Source organism: Camelus dromedarius, chromosome 11, assembly GCF_036321535.1.
Source record: "Camelus dromedarius isolate mCamDro1 chromosome 11, mCamDro1.pat, whole genome shotgun sequence".
Taxonomy (NCBI): Eukaryota; Metazoa; Chordata; class Mammalia; order Artiodactyla; family Camelidae; genus Camelus; species Camelus dromedarius.
Genome location: NC_087446.1, coordinates 56041533 through 56063617, shown reverse-complemented (window position 1 = coordinate 56063617; position 22085 = coordinate 56041533). Strand labels below are relative to the sequence as shown.

The 22085-nt window shown below is 52.6% G+C and overlaps 1 protein-coding gene across 7 annotated transcripts in view; it reads left to right on the top strand.

Annotated features, from left to right (window-relative positions):
• Positions 1–22085, top strand: part of SPRYD3 (SPRY domain containing 3) — a 27835-nt gene extending 5750 nt beyond the window's left edge. The window contains exons 1-13 of one of the 7 annotated variants that reach the window (XR_004140095.2): positions 1059–1142; positions 1748–1826; positions 9346–9492; positions 10469–10544; positions 11002–11126; positions 11445–11580; positions 12440–12625; positions 18650–18799; positions 19219–19276; positions 20065–20184; positions 20271–20443; positions 20754–20943; positions 21446–22085. Coding sequence is in view for 5 of the 7 variants with exons in the window: in XM_031462488.2 (XP_031318348.1) it covers positions 1103–1142; positions 1748–1826; positions 9346–9492; positions 10469–10544; positions 11002–11126; positions 11445–11580; positions 12440–12625; positions 18650–18799; positions 19219–19276; positions 20065–20184; positions 20271–20443; positions 20754–20888 (1425 nt within the window). In the remaining 2 variants the exon portion in view is untranslated. Of the gene's footprint in view, positions 1–1058; positions 1143–1747; positions 1827–7718; positions 7861–9345; positions 9493–10468; positions 10545–11001; positions 11127–11444; positions 11581–12439; positions 12626–18649; positions 18800–19218; positions 19277–20064; positions 20185–20270; positions 20444–20753 lie in introns of those variants that run through there. The other 6 variants (XR_004140094.2, XM_031462488.2, XM_031462491.2 and 3 more) reach the window with 6 other exon arrangements.

Here is a 22085-nt window from a genome sequence, read left to right as displayed (position 1 = left end):
GGTGGGTGTTGGGGACTAGACTGGGGTAAAATGACAGAAGGGGCTGGGGTAAGCAAGGGGTGAGATGGGGAGTGGGTGGGGAAGGTACATTTTGAATGAACTGTCAGAAATCCTAGCGCTGTCTGGGACTGTGGGAGTCCGGAAGGATTGCAGAGGGGCTGAGTTGCAGGAGCAGAACTGTCTGAACACCTCAGAGGTAGGGACGGAAATCGGTCTGCTGAAATTATGGGGTGGGGGTGGGCAGAGGAACCCATACTCTGGGTGCTCTTAGGGACAGTGTCCAGAGAGCAGACCCCACCCCACCCCTGTCCTTTATCCAGGTCAGGCCACCCCTCCATTCCTCTCCTTTCCCAGAATCTGTCCCCTACTCCACCCCCACCCAGTATCATCCATTGGGTTTTCTGGATTATTCTGGCTGTGCTGTGTCCAGGGGGCATTGGACAGTGTCTGGTCTGAGTGTTTCAGTGCCTGCTGCCCGGGCTTTCCCTGCATGGGTCTGTCTACCCCCAACCCTCAGCGCCCTTCTCCAGGCAGTGCCCCGCCCATCCCCAGCACTCCTCGCTGAGCCTTCCTTCTCAGAGGGAGGAAGAAGGACCGTTTCCTTCTGCAACCCACACCCACCCAGCTCTGGGTTATGCAACCACGGCCATCTCATTCTTTCCTAAAACAAGGGCTCTGGGCAGTGACTAAGTTTAAATTCTGGGCCCCCAAGCAAGAATGTCAGCAAGGGCTTCCTGAACTTTTAAGTAAATATAAAATAGAAAGAATTTCACTCCCAGCCCTGCCCCCAGGGCTACCCTGGGACCAGCATTTGGGGAGCAGTGTCTTCCAGTGGCCCTGAGACAGTGACAGATTGGGCAGGTGGGGAGGGAGGGGTGCTGGGGGAGTGGGAGTGGGCAGCTATCCTCCTCTCTGGGAGGATCTGGGACCCCCTGCCCCAAGCTCTGACCGCAGAGCAGAGAACTCCATCCTGTTGCCCCCCCACCCCTCCCTGTCCTTATTACTATTTATTTTGCCCTGCACATGGTTCTGACTAGGGCTTTTCTCCTCGGCTCTAGCTGGTTGCTCCTGAATAAGATGGAAAGTCCTGTGGGAAGTTGGGATGGAGAAGAGATGGCCATGCTCCCTGCAAGATCCCAAAGGTGGCTTTTTAAATGCGTTTATACTCCTTTTTTTAGGTTATATTGCAAAGAAGCCCAGTACCCTGCTAGCCTCTTACATCCACCACTGCCTTCTCAATACCCTCTTCTCAAATTCTGCCTTCCCTCCTCCCACATCACCACCGCCACTCCTACACATTCCCCCTGGTTACTGCTCCCCCCTGCCCAGCTTGGTCCCTGGCTGCAGTATAAGTGGTCTAAGCAGGCTGCACCGCCATGTACTGCCTCACCCCCGCCACCCCAGCCCTGCTCTCCCCTCTTCCCCAAGCCTCCAGCCCAGATGTCCAGAACGGTGTGCTGTCAGTCCTGGGGTCTAACCAGCCTTGCAGACTGAGACTCTTAAATTCTGCTTTTCCTTCCTTTGGGATACCCTTCACCTCAGCACCCAGAGCAGGGATCTGAAGCACATGATGGATGCTCAGGATGGAGTGTGGGTTGAGAAGCAGACAAATCCTGGGGACTCCGGCCTCTGTGGATAGGAAAGTTTGCTGAAAGCTTCTGCCAGGGCTGTGGAAAGGCTAAATAGCTAGGGCTGTTACTTAGGTGTTATCACTTAACTTTGACAGAACTTCCTCCTCCTTTCTCAGGTTACAGTCTGTTCTCCTGGTCTCTGATGCTCTGCATCTCTACACCCAGCCCGTCCCTCCAAGTCCATGGCAACCTCAGGTGCTGACTTCCTGTTGAGAACCAGGGGTAAAAGGGGGAGGATCTGCCTGGATCCTTTTGAGATTTGAGGAAAGACAAGTGGTGGCACAATTCACAGACAGAAAGCCCCAGAGAGGAGGCTCAGTGACCACATCATGACGTGGCCTAAGTCTGGTGTGGGCCTGATGGGAACTGTTGTGATAACCTCAGCTGGTCTCCAGCCTCAGGTTGCTGCCATCTGTCCCACACATAGCCTCCCCGTTGGTCCTGCTGAGATGCGGTACTGGCTCCTGTGACTCTCTCCTCCTCAAAAGCCCTTGGTGGTACTCCATGTCCCCGTCCCCACCCCATATGGCATCCACGGCCCTGTGGACAATGGCCCTGGAAGTACCCTCTGGTTCAGCCAGCTGGTGGGGACCAGTTTGGCAGTTTTCCATCTCTGGGTCTGAGGGGAAGTGAGGTTGTGGTGCTCAGAGGGGATTTCATCCCTTGCACTCCAAGTTTTCAGCTCACACAGATGAAATTCTCCCCCTTCCCCCACTCCCTGCAAACCAAATTCCACCACCTCTTCCCTACCTGCTTGGCCAGCTATCTGTCTTTCTCTTAATTCATCTACATTATTGCGTTGCTGTCTTAAAATCTTGCTTATTTTTTCTTATGTCTTATTTTCCCAGTTAGATTCTGAGTGCTTTGAGAACAGGAGCCGTATACCCTCTTCATCTCTTAACCCTCAGCTCCCAGCCCATATAAGGAGTTTGGAATCGATACAACTAAAGGCTGTCATTTTGGGTGGGAGCAAAGGCAGTCCTGGGGGATGGCCTGGAGAGGTGATGGGGGAGTATTGTAACGCTTCTGGAGGCTCCACCAGTGCTCCTGTACTTCTGAGCTAGCCCAGGCCACCCCAGGGGCTCTCTTGGCTCTCTCTCTCCTTCGGCCCCTCCTCTCTCCTTTCCTCTTTCTCCCCTTGCTCTCAGAGTAAAGGCTGGAGAGACTGAGAGGCCCAGAGTGTAGTCAGGGTTCAATAAGAGAGGGAAATGTGGCCGCAGGATAAATCAAAGAGGGCTTCCGGGAGAATAATAGGGCTTTACATTAGACTTTAGGAGAAGAGATGGGTTTGGTTGAAGAGGGGAGGGTGGAGGGCATCTCAGATAGGAAAGTACATCTTTGTGTAACAGCTATGAAGATAAAGGGGCAGGGGAGCAGAATAGTGCATGTGTGTGTATGTGCGTGCATGATGTGTGTTCTGCCTGGATTCCCAGTGTCCCAGTGATATCAGAGAAAGGAGAACTGGGACAGGAGCAGAGCAGTTTTCTAGACTGGGCTGGAATCAGCCAGATGGTTGGGAGCTGGGAATCGTTAGTGGGAAAGAAGGAATGACTGGGGGTCTGAGATTTGCCTTTTTGGGGGTAATTACATGAACAAAAGTACCAATAGATTCATAGATCATCTATTTATGTGGATGTAACTAGATTATATGGACACAAAGAGGGAGGAATTGTGCTCCCAGGGAGCTTAGAGTTAATATCTGTCCACCCAACACACACTTAACACCTAAAAATCAACCAGGATGCTAGGTTATTCCAGGATCGAATGCAGACTGTGATCAATGAATCTATCTGTATTACACATGTATGACATAAACATACTGAAGGGGTGAGAAAAATATGCTGACCTAAGTAACTTTGGAAAATAGTGTTTTGACTGGAAACTGTAAGGCTAAAGATAAAATGAATGATGTACTCTACATTCTACATAAACGCTGTACTCAAGTTGATAAATTTGGTACTTGTGGGCTTATGGGTTAAAATTTTTGAAACTGCTTTACATGTATACTGGGGATCAGCAAATAAGTAGTGGACATTGGAAGCCAAGTTTCTCACTGCCGGAGAGAGAAGTTACAGGTAAGCAACGGGGGAAGGCTAGAGTGAACCCTGTGGTATTGGAGTAGAGTAGGAGACATCGGTGTGAACTCACGTTTAGCATATATAAACATGGGTAGATACAGAAACAACTGTCAATGTGTGTGCATACACGGGCGAGTATACATGTAAATATTACCTACCTCTGCTCACCGAGAGGGCCTAGGAGCGATGCCACTCCGACAGCAGGGAGCATACCTAGCACCCAGATCTTAATTTCTAAATACCATTCTCCAATAAAAGGAAGCAGAACTCCTTCTAAAAATGGCTGATTCTGGGTCTGGAGAAGGGAAAATACAAAATGAGCTAGAGTATCTTTTTTTTCTTTTTAAACATTTTTAATTTATTTATCATCATATTATTTAATTATTTTATTTTGGCTGAGGTGGGGAGGGGGAGGTAATCAGGTTTATTTATTTTTGGAGGAGGTACTGGGGATTGAACCCAGGACCTCATGCATGCTAAGCATGCACTTTGCCAATCGAGCTACTCCAGAGCTGAAGTATCTTATAGTCCCAGAAAGGACAGACATGCTCAAAAAACAAAAGAGTGGGAGCTTACCCAAGGGACATAAGAACCGACCTGAAAAAAAAAAAAAAAAAAAGAACCGACCTGAAAGAGCTCTCAATGGTCAAAGCAATTTGTGCAACACAATAACTAATACACTATTTGATTATAAACTAAGCTATAAAATAAATATCCTTCAGTACATACTGATTATATTAGTTTGCTAAGGCTGCTGTAACAAAGTACCATAAATAGGGTGGCTTAAAATAATAGAGATGTATTTATTATTTCACACATCTGGGGGTTTGAAGTCCAAAATCAAGGTACTAGCAGGGTCATGTTTCCATTGAAACTTCTTTCTTGCCTCTTCCTAGCTTCTGGTGGTGGCCATCTATCTTTGGCATTCCTTGGCTTGCAGATGCATGAGTCCAATATCTGCCTCTGCCATCACATCCTCACATTGTCTTCTTTCTGTGCATATCTGTCCAAATTTCTCCTTTTTATAAAGACACCAGTCATATTAGATTAGGGCCCACCACCAATCATCTCATTTTACTTTGGTTAAATATGCAAGAGCCCTATTTCCAAATGAGGTCACATTCTGATGTATTGGGGGTTAGGACTTCAACATTTCTTCTTTTGAGGGATACAATTCAACCCATAACACTGATACAAAAACTGATTGAATAAATATATAAATATGTGGGGAAGAGGAGACAAATCTTCCTTCCAGAAGATTTCCAAATAACTTATGTGGATAATCTCCTTTCCAGAAGGTGGAGCTTAATACCTCTTGCCCCCTTGGGCTAGAATTGGTGCCTTGTTCCCAAAGACTAGAGGACAGGAGGGAAAAATAGTAACTTTGCAGGGGAGACACCTGGCAAACATCAGCTGAACCACATGACTAAAGTTAACTTCACCAGTGATGTCTTGTGGGTGTCATGTGCCCCCTGATATGATGAGGTGAGAAGCACTTCACCTCTAGGGATTTCTTTCCACAAACCCATACTTCCAATCTAATCATGTGAGAAACATCAGGCAAATCCAAATCAAGAGATATTTTACAGAATACCTGGTCTGTACTCCTCAAGACTGTCAAAGTTATGGAAAACAAAGAAAGACTGAGAAACTGCCTCAGACCAGGGGAGACTGGAGACAGATGACAACAAAAGCAGTGTGGTACCCTGGATTGCATCCCAGAACAGAAAGAGGAGATCAATGGAAAATGATTAAATCCAAATAAAGTCTGGAGTTTAGTTAATAGTAATGTACCAATGTTGATTCTTAGTTTTGGCAAATGTACTATGGACATGTAAAATATTATTAATGGGAGGAACTGGGTAAGGGTTATTTGGGAACTCTCCATACTGTCTTTGCAACTTTCCTGTAAGTATTTCAGGAAATCTAAAAGTATTTCAATATAAAGAGCTTATTTTAAAATCATATATACATATATGTATAAATGTATCATAGTAGTGGCTTGACCTCAGTTTCTAAATAAACAAAAACTTTGTGTGTCTCATGATATGAGCTGAAGATATAGTTATAAATAAGACATGGCTCCTGCTTCCAAAGAGATCACAGTCTAGTAGAGGATGGCCACATGAACTACTGATAATGAGGATAATAATAATAATAATAATAATAAAATAATAATAATAGCTTACATTATCTAATACTTTCTATATGCCAAGAACTGTGCCAAGTACTTTACATTTAATCCCCACTGTAAGTTTATAAAGTGGGTGATATTATTATTCTCATTGTTCTTCCCAAAGGAGAGCACCAAGGCTTCAAAGAGAAGTGATGGAGCACAGATTTGAACCCAGATCTCACTTAAGCCCTCTATGACATGCCTCACTGTCACCAATGTCCTAGTCATCTTTGAGAATGTTGTTGGAGGTCTTTGCTTAGAACCCTTTGCTGGGCAAATCCATCTCCAAAAGGCCTCTTCATGGGCTGTGGGTTGTCACTCTCAAGGACTTTTAAGCATGATCACTTGGACTAAGAAAAGGGCCATTTCACAGAGCATCTGTGGTTAAATTCCGAGCCCATAATATGTTGCCATGACCACCAGGGCTATCAAAATATTAGGTATCACAAGGAAGTATACAGGAAATAAACCAGAAGACCTACCCTAGGGGCCTAAGGGAACTTTCCCCCTGTCATCATTTCAGACTCAACACATCTAAAACCACACTTACTATCTCCCCTCACAAACAATTCCTCAGCTTTTCTATTTTTGCCAGTGGTCTCATCACTCTCGCAATTTCCTAGTGGTCCTCCACTCTTTTCTCTTTTCTCATGAAATTACCTATTCTTGTTGGTCAGTCTTTCCTAGTGGTTCCCCCAATTTGGTCTTAAAGTGTTTTCATTTCCATGGCCATGTTGATGTTTTGGGTTCTAATTGTCTTTTATTTGGACCACGGATAGTCCGTGATAGTTTCTTACGGACTGCCTCGTTTTCAGACTTTGCTCTGTATCCAGACTATCCTTTCTGGAATGAAAATAGAGCATATAATTCCTCTGCTCAGAAACTTTCAATAACTTCCTATTAACTCCAGTATCAGGACCAAATCCTTGGTTTTGAATCCACTAGTTCTACCAGCCCTATTATTACCTTAGAAGAACCACCCACCCCTTGACCAAATATACTCTTTGAATTCATACCTCTGAACTCATAATCATGCTCCTAACTTTCCCCTTCTTCTCTGTGTATCCTCTAATTTTTATTATCAAGCTCTGGGTGAAACTGAATCGTCTGTTCACTCTGATCCCAAGGAGGTCACGGTCTGGGGAAAACAGACTAGCAAGCCAACAATGATACTACGTAAGAATAAAAGGGATCAAGGGCCAAGTGAACAGACGAAGGAGAACTTAAGTTTGCCTGGAAGAATCAGAGAAGGCTTCACAGAGGAGGTGATGCGTTCGTTGATTCTTGAAGGTGCAGTTCTCTCCTCCGGGAAGGGAATGCTCTGCCCAGAAAGAACTAAAGGTGACACGAAATGGAGCTCGGGAGATTATCAAGCACATGGTAATGATAGAATTTGGGAGAATACAAAGCATATGGTAACAGGCGCACGAGTTCTGGAAGGCAGCCTCAGGCTCTGCATCTGCAAAAAGGAGATAACAGTAAGAGTCGTGTCATAAGGTTGCTGATGGATTCAAAGGGCATTCCTACCACGCTTTTAGCATCACGTCTGACACACAACGACTGAGCGGTGCGGAAATAGTCGCAGTATTTGTGGGTGCGTAGTGACCTTCCCCGCCCGCCCCGCCTGGCGCGGGATCCGCCCCTTGACCAGCCAGTCAGCGCCCGGGGCGCCCAGCACGGCGTCCGCGCCGCCACGTCGCCGCCTCCCACCCTCTCGGCACCCGGGTTTATCAGCCCCTACCCGGCCCTAGGTACCCGGTACACCGGGCCGCGCCCGACCCGGCCTATGTACTCCGATTGGCTGCTGCAGGTGCCTGTCATCCTCGGCAGCTGCAGATTGGCCGGGGTCGGTGGAAAGAGGCGGGTCTCGGGGAGCGTAGGAAGGGCGGGGACCCGGATGTGTGTGTTGGCGGCGGCCGAAGAGCTAGAGTGCGGAGCTGAGAGGCCTATGGATGAGGAGGACGCGGCGGCCCCGGTAGGCGGGGATCGGGGGCGGGGTCCCGGAGGCCTCGGGTCGGTCTCCACGGAGCCTGAGGCGGGAGGCGGGGGTCCTGGGCGGAGGCTTCGGAGTCAGGGGCGGGGCCTTGCGCTCTGGTCACTGGCTTCCTCCCTGGGGACCCTTCTCGGCCCAGTGCTGGGCCTGGGGAGACAGGGCGTAGTCACACTGCCGAGCCAGGGCCCTTTTCCCCGGTCTCGTCTGAGTGGTCGGGCTGTGCCCAGGGTGGAGGCGGGGCCCGGGGCGGCCGCCACTCGCCGGTGCCAAAGCTGTGGGCTTCTAGGCAAGCAGATGCCCCTCGGTCTGGGGCGGCAGCCTCCACCTGGGGTCTAGCCCTGGCCGAGTGCCCAGGAGGCCAGTCCTAGGGCTGCCCCGCAGGTGCCTATCTTTCTGGGCCACGTGGTGGCTTGTAGCAACTGCAGAAGGGTGTAATATGCGCATTGGGATTGAATGTGGCCCAGCCAAGGCTTCCTAAGCACCTACTGTGTGCAAGGCACTGTCAGGCCTTGATGGAACCCTTTTGGGGGATGGGAGGAGTAGAGTCACTTTTGGTTCCCAGGAAAAATTCATTCATTCATTAATTCATATGTTAGCGCTGTTAGTGTATTAAACACCTGGGTCATCCTACTCCTCTCCATCTTCACTGCTACCATCTTGGGGGATGCCATCTCTCATTGGAGCAGCTACAGCAACCTCCTAATTAACTGTTCACCACTTCTGTTCTTGATCTTATGATTATTTAGTCTCCAACCAGCCGCCTGAATGATCTTTATGATCTGATAAACCTTAAAATCATATCATTTCTTCAGACCCTCCAGAGGTTTCCCATCACACTTGGAATAAAATTCAAACTCCTTAACATGGTCTGTAGGGCGTCAGTCTGACCCCTACCTTCCTCCCATCTTCTTCTTGTACCTTCTCCCTCCCTCACACTGCCTACACACCAGCCACCTGGCCTTTCTGTTTTCCTACCTTGCCAGCTGCCTTGCTTCTCAGGACCTGTGTCTTGGCTATCCCCTCTGCCTGGGATGCTCTTTCTTGGGCTTGACGCATGCCTGGCTCCTTTTCTTTTCAACTCAGATGTGACCTCCTCAGAGAGGGCTTCTCTGTGCCCTCTGTCCAAGGTACTCTTGAGACAGAGTTTACCCCATTATTTATCACATTACTCTGCTCTTTCCTTCTCTAACCCTGTCATGTCTGTTTATTGTTTGTTAGGCCTCCCACACTAGGATGGAAGCTTCCCTCTTGTTCACAGCTGTCTCCCTAGCATCTAGAACAGTAGAAGCACATAGTAGGAGCTCAGTAAATGTTTGCTGAATGAAAAGATGAAGATGGGGACTGTTGAGGTCAACCTGGGCCACTGGCTTCCAGTCCAGTGTCCTCTCCGCATTCTGGGCGGAGCAGGCCGAGGTGCTTTGCTCAGGGCCCTGCTACCTCCTCCTCAATCCCCATCTTCCCTGGCAGGTTTGTTCTCATGAACAAGATGGATGACCTCAACCTGCACTACCGGTTTCTGAATTGGCGCCGGCGGATCCGGGAGATCCGAGAGGTCCGGGCTTTCCGATATCAGGAGAGGTTCAAGCACATTCTTGTGGATGGAGACACTCTGAGGTGAGTTTCAGGAAGTGCGTCCACATTTTCCTTTCTGTGCTAGATCTTTGAGATGAAAAGGGGCTCTTTCAGAGGCAGAGGACTGTACTGGGAGTGGGGTGCCGTGGACCCTGGAGGCTTTCTGAATGGAGCAGTGCTTGCTGCTGTACCTGCCTCGCTGCTGTCTGGGTCCCTCTGTCCTGGTCCACACTGAAAGCAGTCATATCAGAGACTGTAGGCTACTGGTCTCAGGAGTTGCCCAAGTGCCTTCTTGAGAGGACTGTAGTGAGCCTGGGCATGCCTGGCTCTCCTGCCTGTGTCTGTGGGGTCGGGCTGGTGAAGAGTGGCCATGTCAGAGGCAGTGGATTTCCTGTTTTGGGAAGGACAGTCCTGTAGCGCATCTTGCTTACCACCTTCCAACACCCTGGTTTGTGTTTATGTTTGTTTTCTCTCCGTTTTCTGGCTTGAATGCCTTCCCTGACTCCTTCAGAGCCTCATTCTCTCACAAAAGTTGTCACCATAGGGAGGAAGCAAGTAGTGCTATTTAGCCTGGAGACTAGAAAGCTGAGGAGGGGACACTGGATAACTGTCTTTCAGTCTAGGAGGGCTTTTGTACAGAGGATAGAGACTAGCCGTTCTCCAGCTCCCTGAGGACAGAGCCAGAGGAAAAGGGCCGAAGCTGCAGCATGAGGGATTGAGGTTAGACAGGGTTGTGAGACCCTAACAGGCAACTGAGGGAGACTCCATATTCTCTTCCCTACTGGCAATGAAGAAGCCAGGCTTGTGTTGGTCTGGTGTGGGTTGGACCCTGGCTGGAGGCAGCTGGAAGGGTGGGCAACCTCAAGTATCTTCTTGTGGTGTTTGCGCAGATGTCCTGAAACATGACGGATTCTCCTCTGTGCTGGCCCTCTTGGGATGGGGGTTGGGGTTGCTGAGGCCCTTCCCTCAACTCCTGAGCTAGGCTGCTAATGGAACTCCCCCTTCCTTCCTCCTCTAGTTACCATGGAAACTCTGGTGAAGTTGGCTGCTACGTCGCTTCTCGACCTCTGACCAAGGACAGCAATTATTTTGAGGTGATCAAGGCAATGGGTGGGCAGAGCAGGGGGTGAGTTGGTTAAGCCCCAAGGAGCTCCTTTACTAGATTCTTGATCTAGGCCTTCAAATTTTCCATCAGGATTATACTGTTGGTTGGGAAAAGGGCATAGGATAGCATGGTGCCTAATCTGACAGGGACCCTGGGGTCCTATCACCCTGTCCCTTCTGCTTTCCTGCCCTTCATCTAGGTAGACTTTGACCCATGTCCTTTCCCACCCCCTAACCCAAGCCTGACGTCTACTCCATCTCCTATCTTTTTCCATAGCTTGGAAATTATTTTCTAAGTAATCGTGGTAATGCGGGCCCCCACCCTCCCTGGTTCTCCCTCAGTGCCCTTTTTCTCTGATTCCCCTGTCTTTTGTCTTTTTGAGCCTCAGCCCTTTTTGATGTCTAACTCCCATCCTTGCTAACTGTGCCCTGCTCTCCTCCCTCCAGGTGTCTATTGTGGACAGCGGGGTCCGGGGCACCATTGCTGTGGGACTGGTCCCTCAGTACTACAGCTTGGATCACCAGCCTGGCTGGTTGCCCGACTCTGTAGCCTACCATGCTGACGATGGCAAGTGAGTTGCCTCTTGTGGAACCCGACCCCTTTCCTATGGATTTGGGGATCTTAGATATAATGGTCTACCTCAGGGTGGCTTTGTCCATTCCTTCACCTGTCTCGGGGTGTTTTCATAGACATTTCTGATCAGGACAGGAAGGTGGCCTGATGGCTATCCTTGGAGGTTTGTAGATGTAGAGGGGAGGATGGAGCGGGGACATAGGTAGATGCCATTGCAGAGTGACTGGGAGCAGTGAGACAAGGCCCCAGCTGTTGGCACTGGGGAGAAGTTGGGAGGCCAGGCTCGGGTTCTGTGTCGGTGCTGCTCTGTCCACAGGCTGTACAATGGCCGAGCCAAGGGCCGCCAGTTTGGATCAAAGTGCAACTCTGGGGACCGGATTGGTTGTGGCATTGAGCCAGTGTCCTTTGATGTGCAGACTGCCCAGATCTTCTTCACCAAAAATGGGAAGCGGGTGAGTGGAACATTCTGAGTGGGATTTAAGTGGCTTGTAGCTGTCCAGGGGTTTGTGTGAGTGATAAGAAAGAGTCTGCGGGCTGGGGCTTGCCCAGGGTCCTGGAGGCTTGTTTTCCATCTTCTTCAGTCCAGCCTCAGGGTCTCCTGAGGTTTCCTGCCTGTAGGAGAAGACATTTCCCCTACCTGGGGGAAGCTGGGACACTCATCAGGTCATAGATGCAGAGGGCCAAGCAGTACAGTAGAGGATGAGCAGAAATTATGGGCAAAATTGAGTGATTTGGGGAAAGGTTTTGAGCAGAAAAAAAGGGAGGGAGATTATGGCCTGACTACACACGCCGGAGGTCCCCTTTGGGTTTTTGACCTAAATGCTTTTGAGGACATGTCCTTTCTGTGCTTTGTGTTTCTCGTTTCACTTCTCCTTTCCTTCCCTCTTCAGCAAGAGGCCAGTGATGGTGAAGGGCTGGGAGAAGAGCAAGTAGGAGAGACCCCAGTTCTCTCTCTTCCCCCACCCAGCTCCATCTCCCACCCTGGGAAAGTTGCCTTCTCAGGCCTTGACCAAGAGGTCCCCTTCCCTTAGCATCTGTGCCTCAGCACTTTCCTGCTCCGGAACACACTCACACATATCACAAGCACTTGGCAACATGACAGGAGACTCGTGCTAGCTGAGCAAGGTACCCCCCGAGCTAGAAGGCAAGGACTGCTTGGCAGCTTTTTAAACTTTTCTGCACCTCTGTTTTGCTGTCTGTCAGCGTGTGTGATAATGATTGGTTGCATCATCTCAAAATTCCCCTTGTGAGAATTAGATGAGCTGTGGAGAAGTGAGCCAGGAGACGACTCTCTCCCTCCCCGTGCTGCAGGTGGGCTCCACCATTATGCCCATGTCCCCAGATGGGCTGTTCCCAGCCGTGGGCATGCACTCCCTGGGGGAGGAGGTGAGGCTGCACCTCAACGCCGAGCTGGGCCGCGAGGACGACAGCGTCATGATGGTGGACAGTTACGAGGACGAGTGGGGCCGGCTGCACGACGTCCGGGTCTGCGGAACTGTAAGTAAGGGGCGGGGGGTGGTAGGGGGCGGGCAGGGAGGCCTGGGCGGAACACGCAAGGACCACATCAGCAGGTCAGGGTTGTTTAGAATGGGGAGTGAGGACAGTGTCTTTTGTAGGGTTTTGGAAAGCGGGAATTTTGGCAGGAGAGTCTGGCACCCTGACCTGACTCTCAAGTTCAGATCTGCGTTCTCCTTACCATTGGTTCCCCTTCATCTGAGAGCTCAGGCTAGTAGCTTTAACCTGGGAACAAGCACTAGCCCTCCTTCACTTTCCTTCGTTCCTTCAGCCTGTAGTGTCCCCTGCTGCCCTGCATGCCAGCCTGTGAGAGGCTGGGCTGACTTGGAAGCAGGTTGCCTGGGCTTCCCTGTTGGCTTGATCCCAGCCCAGGCGGCCCAGCTTTCAGTTCACCGTGCTGTGGGGCGGGTGTGGTCACGAGTCCCGATCAGGTGCAGGAAGGGTCTTCGAGACCTTTTTTGAATAAGCGTCAGTGTCTTTCCCCTACATTTTATAGAGGATAAGAGTAGAGGCAGGTGATGATTCAGTGACCCGCCAAAGCTGGCTTTTTTATACATCTCATCCTACCCGCTCTAGCCCCCTCCCTGGATTTTAACTTTCCTTGGGCAGCGTATGGACCTTGAGAGAGGGAAGTTCTTCCTACCTACCCTCTGTGCCTCACACTGGGTTGGGAGTGAATGGATGCTGAGTCAGGGGTCTGGGCCTGACCTCCAGTGGGCTGCTCAGGCCTCCCGCTTGGAATTGTCCCTCTGCTGCCCTCTCGCTCCTGGCTCAACCTCTCCCTCCACTCTCTGGCCTTCTCACCGCGACCCGGGCTGTTTTCAACTCCGCCTTCGATAGCAAAACAGAAGCAGCAGGGGGTGGGAGAGGGTTCTGAGCAAGGCTCTCCACTTCTGGAGTTCAAGGTGAGTCAAACACAAGGAAAATGGCATAAAGCGTGCCCTCCTGCGGCTTCTAATGCTCTGCACCCACTTCTGGCATTGGGGTCCCAGGACTGCCGTGGCTGCCTCAGGTGCCCACTCTTTGACCTTCACCTCTCCTTTCCTTTCCCCTTCCACCATCATTTTGACAACATCTACAGAGTTGAACTTGGGCCTGAGCCAGGGCGATGTTCCAGCTCTCATCCCTGACCTCTCCTCAAGAGTTTTTTCCTGGCATCCTTTCCGTGCCTGGACCTGTCCCCACTCTGCTCCCTGCTCCTCCCAGGCAATCCTTTCTAATTGATGCAGAATCCTGTAGACATTTATAAATAGCCTTCCTTCCTCCCTGCCCTTCCCCCAATGCCCTCAGGCCACATGTTTAAGAATTGTTTCTGTCTTAGACATAAGCTGTTGCGCTTGGCTCTCCTCTCAGATCCCCACCCCAGCTGGGGACCACTGGTCGGGTGGGCACACTACTCCCTGAGCACTTGCGCCTCTGGGGCAGACTGGGACACGAGCCTCCTGAAGGACTTTTGCTTCTCTTCTCGGCTTGCCGACTACCCCATCTTTCAAACGAGGGTGACTTACCCAGTTTCTTCCAGCCCCTCGGCCCCTGCCATCCCCGTGGGTCTCCTGGCCTCCTGCTTCGTGTCCCTTCTGACCATCCACTGTATTTCTGACCCAGCAGTCAGATTGGTGTCAGCCTGGAGAAGCCTGGGAGAGGTCTTTGGGCCATGCCTGTGCCTCCTACTTCTAAAGATGTCTAGCACAGCTGTTTTTCCTCTCTGCCCTTCCTGTTTTCACGTCCCCCTCGGTGGGGAGCCCTTCCCTGGGACCTCAGACCTCTGCCATTGTTGCTGCCTGTTTCTCCTGCCCTGAGTGAGGTTCCCAGTAGAGCACCCTGTGGAACCGTGAAGGTTTGGGGGAGGCTTTTGCACCATCCTGTCCAGGTTTCTCAGTGCTGAGGCTGTCGGCACCTTAGGTGAGACAGTTGCTTGATATATAGGACCTTTAGTATCCCTGGGTCCCAGGCCCAGGGTGCTGGTAGCTCCCCCACTAGTTGTTGGGACTGCCCGCACACTCCCACGTGTCCTCTTGTACTGCTGATGAGCAGACAGTCAGACAGGAAAGTGAAGAGACTTGATCAAATGTCAAACAACGAATGGGTAGCAAAAACTAAGCCCAGATATTAATTCTTTAGCCCCTCCCCCCGCCTTTCCCTCTGTCAGAAGCATGCTGCTAGTCTGCTCTTCTGTACCCAGACATCTCCTTTCCTGCCTGCTTCTCATAAGGTGAACCCAGTGTTCCTGGGCTTCGGTTCCTTCTTCCCCTGGGCTTCTGTCTGGTGTCTCTAGCCAGGGGCCTCCTCGGCTGCTGTGGAATTCTCTTACTCCTCGCCCTCTCTCTGTTTTGAAGTCTCAGTGATCCTCTCTTCTCCCTTCTCACTGGTTCTTCCCATGAAGAAGAGTGAATTCAACTCCTGATCTTTCTTCCCTCCAACCTTTCACTGAAAAATTTCTAGAGTTAGCACGGTGAACCTCCCCTGAATTCCCAGAGTCAACAGTTGTTAACATTGAGTTGTGTTTGTTTGATCTGAGGATCTGTATGTAGCAGACCTGGCTAATTTCCAGAAGGAAGTCTTTTTCTGCTTCCTGTGGTCTCACTTTCCCCTCCTAAAGAGGGCCCCCTCCCCACAGCTCTGGGGGTGCTCGAATTGCTGCTGCATTTGCTCAGGGATGGGAGTGCCCCTCATCCCTGCCCCTAGGCCTTGCAAAGTGAGGTACAGTGTTGTGGGTTGGGGGCAGTAGATAGTGCTGGGGGATTAAACTCATTCTGTCTTTGTTTCCCTGGTCACAGCTCCTCTGACAACTCCTTGGTGACAGGGCAACAACAGCTTTGGTACACAGAGTGGAGTGAATGAGGCCCCACCTTCCCAGGGGTCCTCCGGGGACCCAACCCAGGAGGAGACCATGTTGGGGCCTGAGCTGGCCGGTGGGGAGCATGTTCTTGGTTCATGTTTCAGCTGCTTCTAGGCCCTCAAGGCACTGAGCCCTCCCTTGCTCCTGTCAAGAGGGATTAGGGTCTCTGCTGGCAAGAGGAGGAGGGTGGATACCAGCAGGAGAGAAGAGGCTGAGGAGGCACTCCTGGCATGAGGGTGGGGGTGGAGCACAGGAGGCTGTCTGCACTCTGGTCTGCAGCTTCTGCGCTGTGGCAGCCAGTCTACCTGTTTGGCCTCTCAAGACTTTGGTTGTATGTGGAAAGAGGTGGAGGGGGCGGACGGGGTGTCTTGAGAGCCTTAAGGAAAGAGTTCTTCCTATGGCCACCAAAGATGTAAAGGAACATGCCTGTTGATGGGTCATTGTTTGAGGAGAAACACTGGGAGGAATACAATTGGTCAGTTGGGGTGGAGTCATCTGGGGAGTGGTCATGTGTCCCAGGGAAACAGTGACCAGTTCCGGGGGCCCAAGGGGCCATTCTAGATGGAGGTAAGGGCTGAGATGAAAGATCATTTCCATCTTTGTGACTGGCACTTCCGATCTCTTGTAGCTTTGGGGTGACTGTTAATGTTTAGGGAGCCTTGGAACGTTGGGGTAGTCCAGCATAACCCCCACTTTCTGATTTAGGGAGAGGCCGACACATGCATTTATCATCTGCTGGGGGTCAGGCTCCAGGCTAAGCCCTTGACACTCCATTTTATCTTCTCACCTGATTTGGGAGATGCAGGTCTTGGCATCCCTATTTTATTGATGAAGAAACTGAGGCTTAAAGAAATGAAGGTCCCTTGCTTGAGTTTAGTGGCCAGGAATTAATAGGGGTCAGGATTTGAACCCAGGTCTGTTTGATTCTCTTTCAAACTAAGAGGCATCTGAGGTGCAGATTGAGGGACCACCATCTAGATTCTAGCAATTCAGACTAGGGGCTAAACCTCCCATCTCCTCTGGGCTCCTGACAGCTCGAGTCTAAGGAGGGGAGGAGAGTACTCAAGCAAGGCTGTATCTAGATGGCAAACATCCTGCGACCCTGCTGCTCTAAGTGCTCTGAGAAGGATCTGGAGGGCTGTGCCCAGGGGCAGGAGAGTGGACCGGTGAGGATCAGAAGAATTGGGGTGGTTTACACCCTGAGGGGTGAGTGAGTCCTCTCATGAAGAGGGCAGATTGTGCAGTGACCTAGTCTTCCAGGTGGTCAGCAGTCTGTTTCAGCAGCCTGTCTGAGCTGCTCTGTAGGGTGGGGGGTGGGTTTTAGAGCCCCACACTAGTGTGTCTCATTCTCCTGGCCGTCTAGCTCAAGGAAGCTTCCCCACCCTGTCCGTAGACAGCACTGCCGCCTCCCCTCCTCCGGGCTGAGGCAGAGGGAATAGTTGGGCGGGTTTTTCCCAAGGATCAGGGTCTGGATCCTCTGTCTCTTGGCTCTGGAAGCAGAGAACGCTGTGTTTCCTATGCCGAGGCCAGTTGGATGGAGTGGGTCAAGGGCAGCTGTGGGGTCCCCCACCCAGTTCTGCAATGTGGAATGGAGAGGGTGGGCTGGGGGCTGCTTGGACTGGGTGGAGTGTCAGCTAGTTAATGTGCATGAGACCTCACCCCTCCCGGCTTTGTGGGGAGACACACAGAGGAGCAACCCAGGCCGAGCGACGAACACACAGGACCATAAACAATTCTGACAGCATGGACCGTAATAATATTCAGTAAATCAGAAGACCATCTGCAGAGGACCCCTTTCTGATGAAAGAAAGCAGTGTGAGACAATGAAGACTTGGGCTCAGAGTGTCAAAGAGCACGAAATGTGTAAGGTCCTGGCTGGAGGAAGGAGAGGAGAAAGGTTTAGGTAGTCTCCTGTACAGCTCTGGCTTTTCTCCTGGCCCCCCCCTGGTCCCCTGCCATCAGTTCTCTGGTGAGGAGGGTATGATAGATTTAAGGTGGCAGGGCTGAGAAGGGGGCCGAGTCCCTCTGTGGCCTCTCCGAAGTGGGTGGTGAGGATGCAGCCCCTGCCTCTGCTGAAGACACGGAGGTTTCGGCAGGAGAGCATAATGCCTTTCCTGTTCAGGCAAGAGTTCTTTGTGGGGTGAGAGGCCAGCATCCAACGCTCGCCAGGGAGAAGTGGAGGAGGTCCCCAGGGAGTGAGTTTTCTTCAGGGCTGGAGGGGTGGGAGGGTAGAAGAAAGTCTTGAGGGGCAGTTTGGCTAATTAAAAAGGGATTAAGGAATCCCAGGTGATGCTGAGGGTGGGGGAAAGGGGATAGGGTTGAGTCACAGCCCCACTATTACCATGACAACTGATAAATAAATCCTCCCAGACTGGGGGTTGCCGCCCCGTCATGCCCAGGCAGGATCACTGTGGGGCTGAAGAGCCCCAAGAGCCCATCAGCCATCTCCCCTCCACACCCCTGCTCCAGCTTGAAGGATCCACGAGGGGCTGGGAGCAGGGAAGCCTGCCTTCCTAGCTTCATTCTGCCTACTCCCCTTCCTCACATTAAATGAGGGAGCAGAGCTGGTCGTTCTGGGTTCCCTGGCTTCCCTCAGCACCTCCCTGACCCTGCTGCAAACAGCTCTGTTCAAAGCCAAGTAAAACAAAGACCTTGAGAAACTGTGTCAGCCCCATCCCAGGCAGCACTGGCTTCTGAGCTCACCCCCTCTCCCCACCGACGTCTGGAGTTGGCCCCTGACCTCTGCGTCCTCCTCATCCCCATTAAGGCGCCCTTTCCTCAGCCTGGTCTTCCCTCCTCCTCTGCTCTGTGTTCAGGGCCCCTGGGTGGACCTTTTCCGGCAGGGTGACTGGGGGGGAGTGATGGCCAAGTGTGCAGGGCCCCGTGTGGGCCCGGCGCTCAGCCATCCAGTCCGCAGTGCTGCACTCCCCGTCTCCCCACAGCAAGGGGAGGGTCTCCGGCTCAGTAGGCAGGTGGGCACCACGTTGAACAAGGAGCTCAGCTCTTTTGCTTGTGCTGCCTCCTCCTCTTCCCCCGGCCCACCTTAGCTCTGTTCTCCCCGGCCTTCCCTGGACACTCAGACCCAGGAAACTGGTTCTCTGGGCTTGGGCCCAGGTTTCTGGGGTGGATGTCAGCCTGCCCCCCACTCCCCCACTCTCCCCCCACAGCTGCTGGAGTACTTGGGCAAGGGCAAGAGCATTGTGGATGTGGGGCTGGCCCAAGCCCGGCACCCGCTGAGCACCCGGAGCCACTACTTTGAGGTGGAGATCGTGGACCCTGGAGAGAAATGCTATATCGCCTTGGGACTGGCCCGGAAGGTGGGCGCTAGTGCTGGCTTTTTGCCTGTGGAGCTGCTCAGCTCTGGGAGCTCTTGGGGAGATCAGGGGCTGGGCTGTAGAGAGAGGTCTTAACCTGAGACAGGACACGGTCGTATGTGTCTGCTGTGTAAGGATACAGACCCTGAGTGACCTTGGAGCTGAGTGTCGTGACCGCACCATGCACACTGAAGCCTGGATGTGGGGTGGGGGCAGCCTGCAGCCCTGGCCGGGAAAGCCACACACCCTTCCCACCTTCCCTGCTTCCCCTGCAAGCTCCAGGGCCTAAAGGAGTGAGGCTGTGGGGTTGGGAGCAGCCCTCTGGGCTGTAGCTTGTTCCAGGAGATTGAGGGTTCAGGTGCCACTCGCCATCCTCTCTTTGTGTGTGCTACCGTGGATTTTCTGTTTTCATATTGGTACAGGATTATCCCAAGAACAGGCACCCCGGCTGGAGCAGAGGATCTGTGGCTTATCATGCGGGTATGCGAGGGGTTGCCCTGGGGAAGCCGGGTGGTGGGGATACAGGGGCACTGGAGCATTTTCCTGACTCCACACGAAGGGCCTCTCCTCCAGCATCTGGCTGCAGAGACTTCCCTCTGCTGCTGTCCGCTCTCCCCTTCCCAAGCTGCTAGCACTTTCTCCTTGTCTGTGTTTTCCCTCCCAGCCCTAAAAGCCAGGGGAGCAGAGCAGGGGCGGGGGAATCTGGGCCCGAGCTGGACATTCCAGGCCTCTGAGTTGGCTCCCTCTGCACCCTTCCTGCAGATTCTGCATTTTCTTTTTATGGTCTGCTTGATTTCCTTTAGGGCTTTCTTTTGAAAGGACAAGCCTGCCAGCTGTGGGTTCCTGGACCCACCTCTCCTTCCCCTCCTCAGCCCCTTCCCCTCTCTGACTCCCTGCGGGAGCCTCCCCTTTAGCCCCTTGAGTGGATGGACAGGTGTCTCTTTAATCTAGTGCCCTTGTCCTGCTTCTTTCTCCATCTTTTAAAAATTTTATTTTATTTATTATTTTTGGGGGGAGAATTACATATTTATTTATTTGTGTGGTGTTACTGGGGATTGACCCCAGGACCTCGTGCATGCTAACTAAGCACATGCTCTACCACTGACTGTGGCCTCCCCCCACCCCTCCATCTTTGTTTCACCTTGCCTCCTCCCTTCCCCAGAGCCAGAGATGGAGGGGATGCTTCAGCTTGGAGCCGGGGCCGTGCTGGGAGCTGTAGGGCATCAGCCCCTCCTTCAAGTGTGTGTCCTCTCCCCTCCCTCCAACAGATGACGGGAAGATCTTCCATGGCAGTGGTGTGGGGGACCCCTTTGGGCCACGCTGTTACAAAGGGGACATTATGGGCTGTGGAATCATGTTCCCCCGGGACTACATTCTGGACAGTGAGGGTAAGTGGGGTGGCTGTGGCCAACCAGTCTGGCCGGGCAGAGGGTGGGGGCAGTGCCACAGGCGCTCCTGTTTCCTGGCTTCCTAGGTGACAGTGATGACAGTTGTGACACAGTGATCCTGTCCCCGACTGCCCGAGCTGTCCGGAACGTCCGGAATGTCATGTACCTGCACCAGGAAGGGGAAGAGGAAGAGGAGGAAGAGGAAGAGGAAGATGATGGGGAAGAGATAGAGCAGGAGCACGAGGGCAAGAAGGTGGTGGTGAGTGGGGTGGGTCTGGGGTTGGACTAGGGGTCCTGGGCGTGGGCGAGGGCTGTTGTTAGGGTGGAATAGCCAGGGAAGAGGGGAAGGCCTGGTGCTGTTGTGGGCACAGGAGTTGGGGAGACTGCTTGGGAGGCTGGTTTCCAGCCTCAGGATGCCCTCTTGTGGTCACCTCCTGCATCACCCTCTGTCTCTCTCCAGCGGTGGTGGGAGTTGGGAGTGATGGGGTTGAGGCCAGAGTAGCTCTAGCATCCTCAAGGGAGAGGCCAGAGCCTGCCTGCCCCACTCTTTCCCCCACCTCCACCCACAGGTTTTCTTCACCCGGAATGGCAAGATCATTGGGAAGAAGGATGCTGTTGTACCTTCTGGGGGCTTCTTCCCCACCATTGGGATGCTGAGTTGTGGGGAGAAGGTCAAAGTGGATCTGCACCCATTGAGTGGCTAGGGCCTTCTCCCCTGGACCTGCCCCTTCTCCCTCTACTCGCCGTTTGCAGAACCAGGTACCAGTTCCTTACTTCCCTGAGGATTCAGAGGGTGTGAAGTCACTCTGCCCCTACCAGATCAGGCCCCTGTCAAGCTCCTGTGTGCCCACATTTCTGACCTGGTGCTGCCCCTGTCGTCAGTCCCTGGGCTCAAGTCCCTGCTTGGACAGGAACGGGCCCAAAGAATGGTGTTGCTCTCTTGGTGGGTCCCCCTGGCTTTGTCCAGTGGGCTTCCAAGGCTCCCCCCCCCCCCCGCCCACTGGCCCACATGAAGGGAGAGGAGTGAGTGACTGTTTCAGCTGCTCTGGGGCCTGAGGCTCGGCAGAGGGTGGAGCAGGACAGCTCCTCCCGTTTACCACAGTATTTCTCCTCGAATTTTTTGTTCCCTGTCCTCATCGTGTGAACCAGTTGCTGCTGTCATCCCCCCTGGCTGGGCTAGGGGGGCTCCCCTGGGCCTCTCTCTCCTTCCATTGACTGCTGTCCCAAGAAGACTACTCGAGGGTCTCTGCTCTTTCCTCAGAGAGCCCACCTCCTCCCTCACTACCTGCTCAGGCACCACAGCCCCGCCGAGAATCCGAGTCTCCGGCTCTCCCCAGCCATACACACGTAGATGGTGCCCATGACGTGTTTGATGGAGTGAGAGAGGGGCTGTCAGGTGGGGGGACTGGGGCCCGTGCTCCTCTCTGCCCTTGCCCTCCTCGGCTCACCCGGGCACCCTTGTCCCTATTTTCCGGGGAGGGCTGTCTCTCCTGCGCGGTGAGGGCAAGACCCCAGAGCCCTGGGAGAGCCCAGAGGGCTGGCCCCGCACTCCCTTGCCTGCCCCCTGCCCCCGCTTGCTGCCTGTGCCAGTTGCCTGTTTTGCTTCAGTGTTTGATTCTAGCACTTAGGTGTGTCCTCCCCCCCCAAGCCCTCCGGTCTCCTACCCACTTGACCCCTGACCCCTCCCACACAGTGATTCCTGGGAGGGAGAGGGAGCAGGAGCTGTTGGCCTTGGTTTGCACAGAGTGGGCAGGGCTTTGGGGGGAGGGGGGAGCTGTTGTGCTGCTGGGGCCTCCTCTTCGGCCCTCCCTTCCGGCCCTGCACTATGATGTATGAAATGTATGTACAGACCAGAGATGTTTATACAGCCAATAAAGATGGAGTTTCCATATTTATCAGTA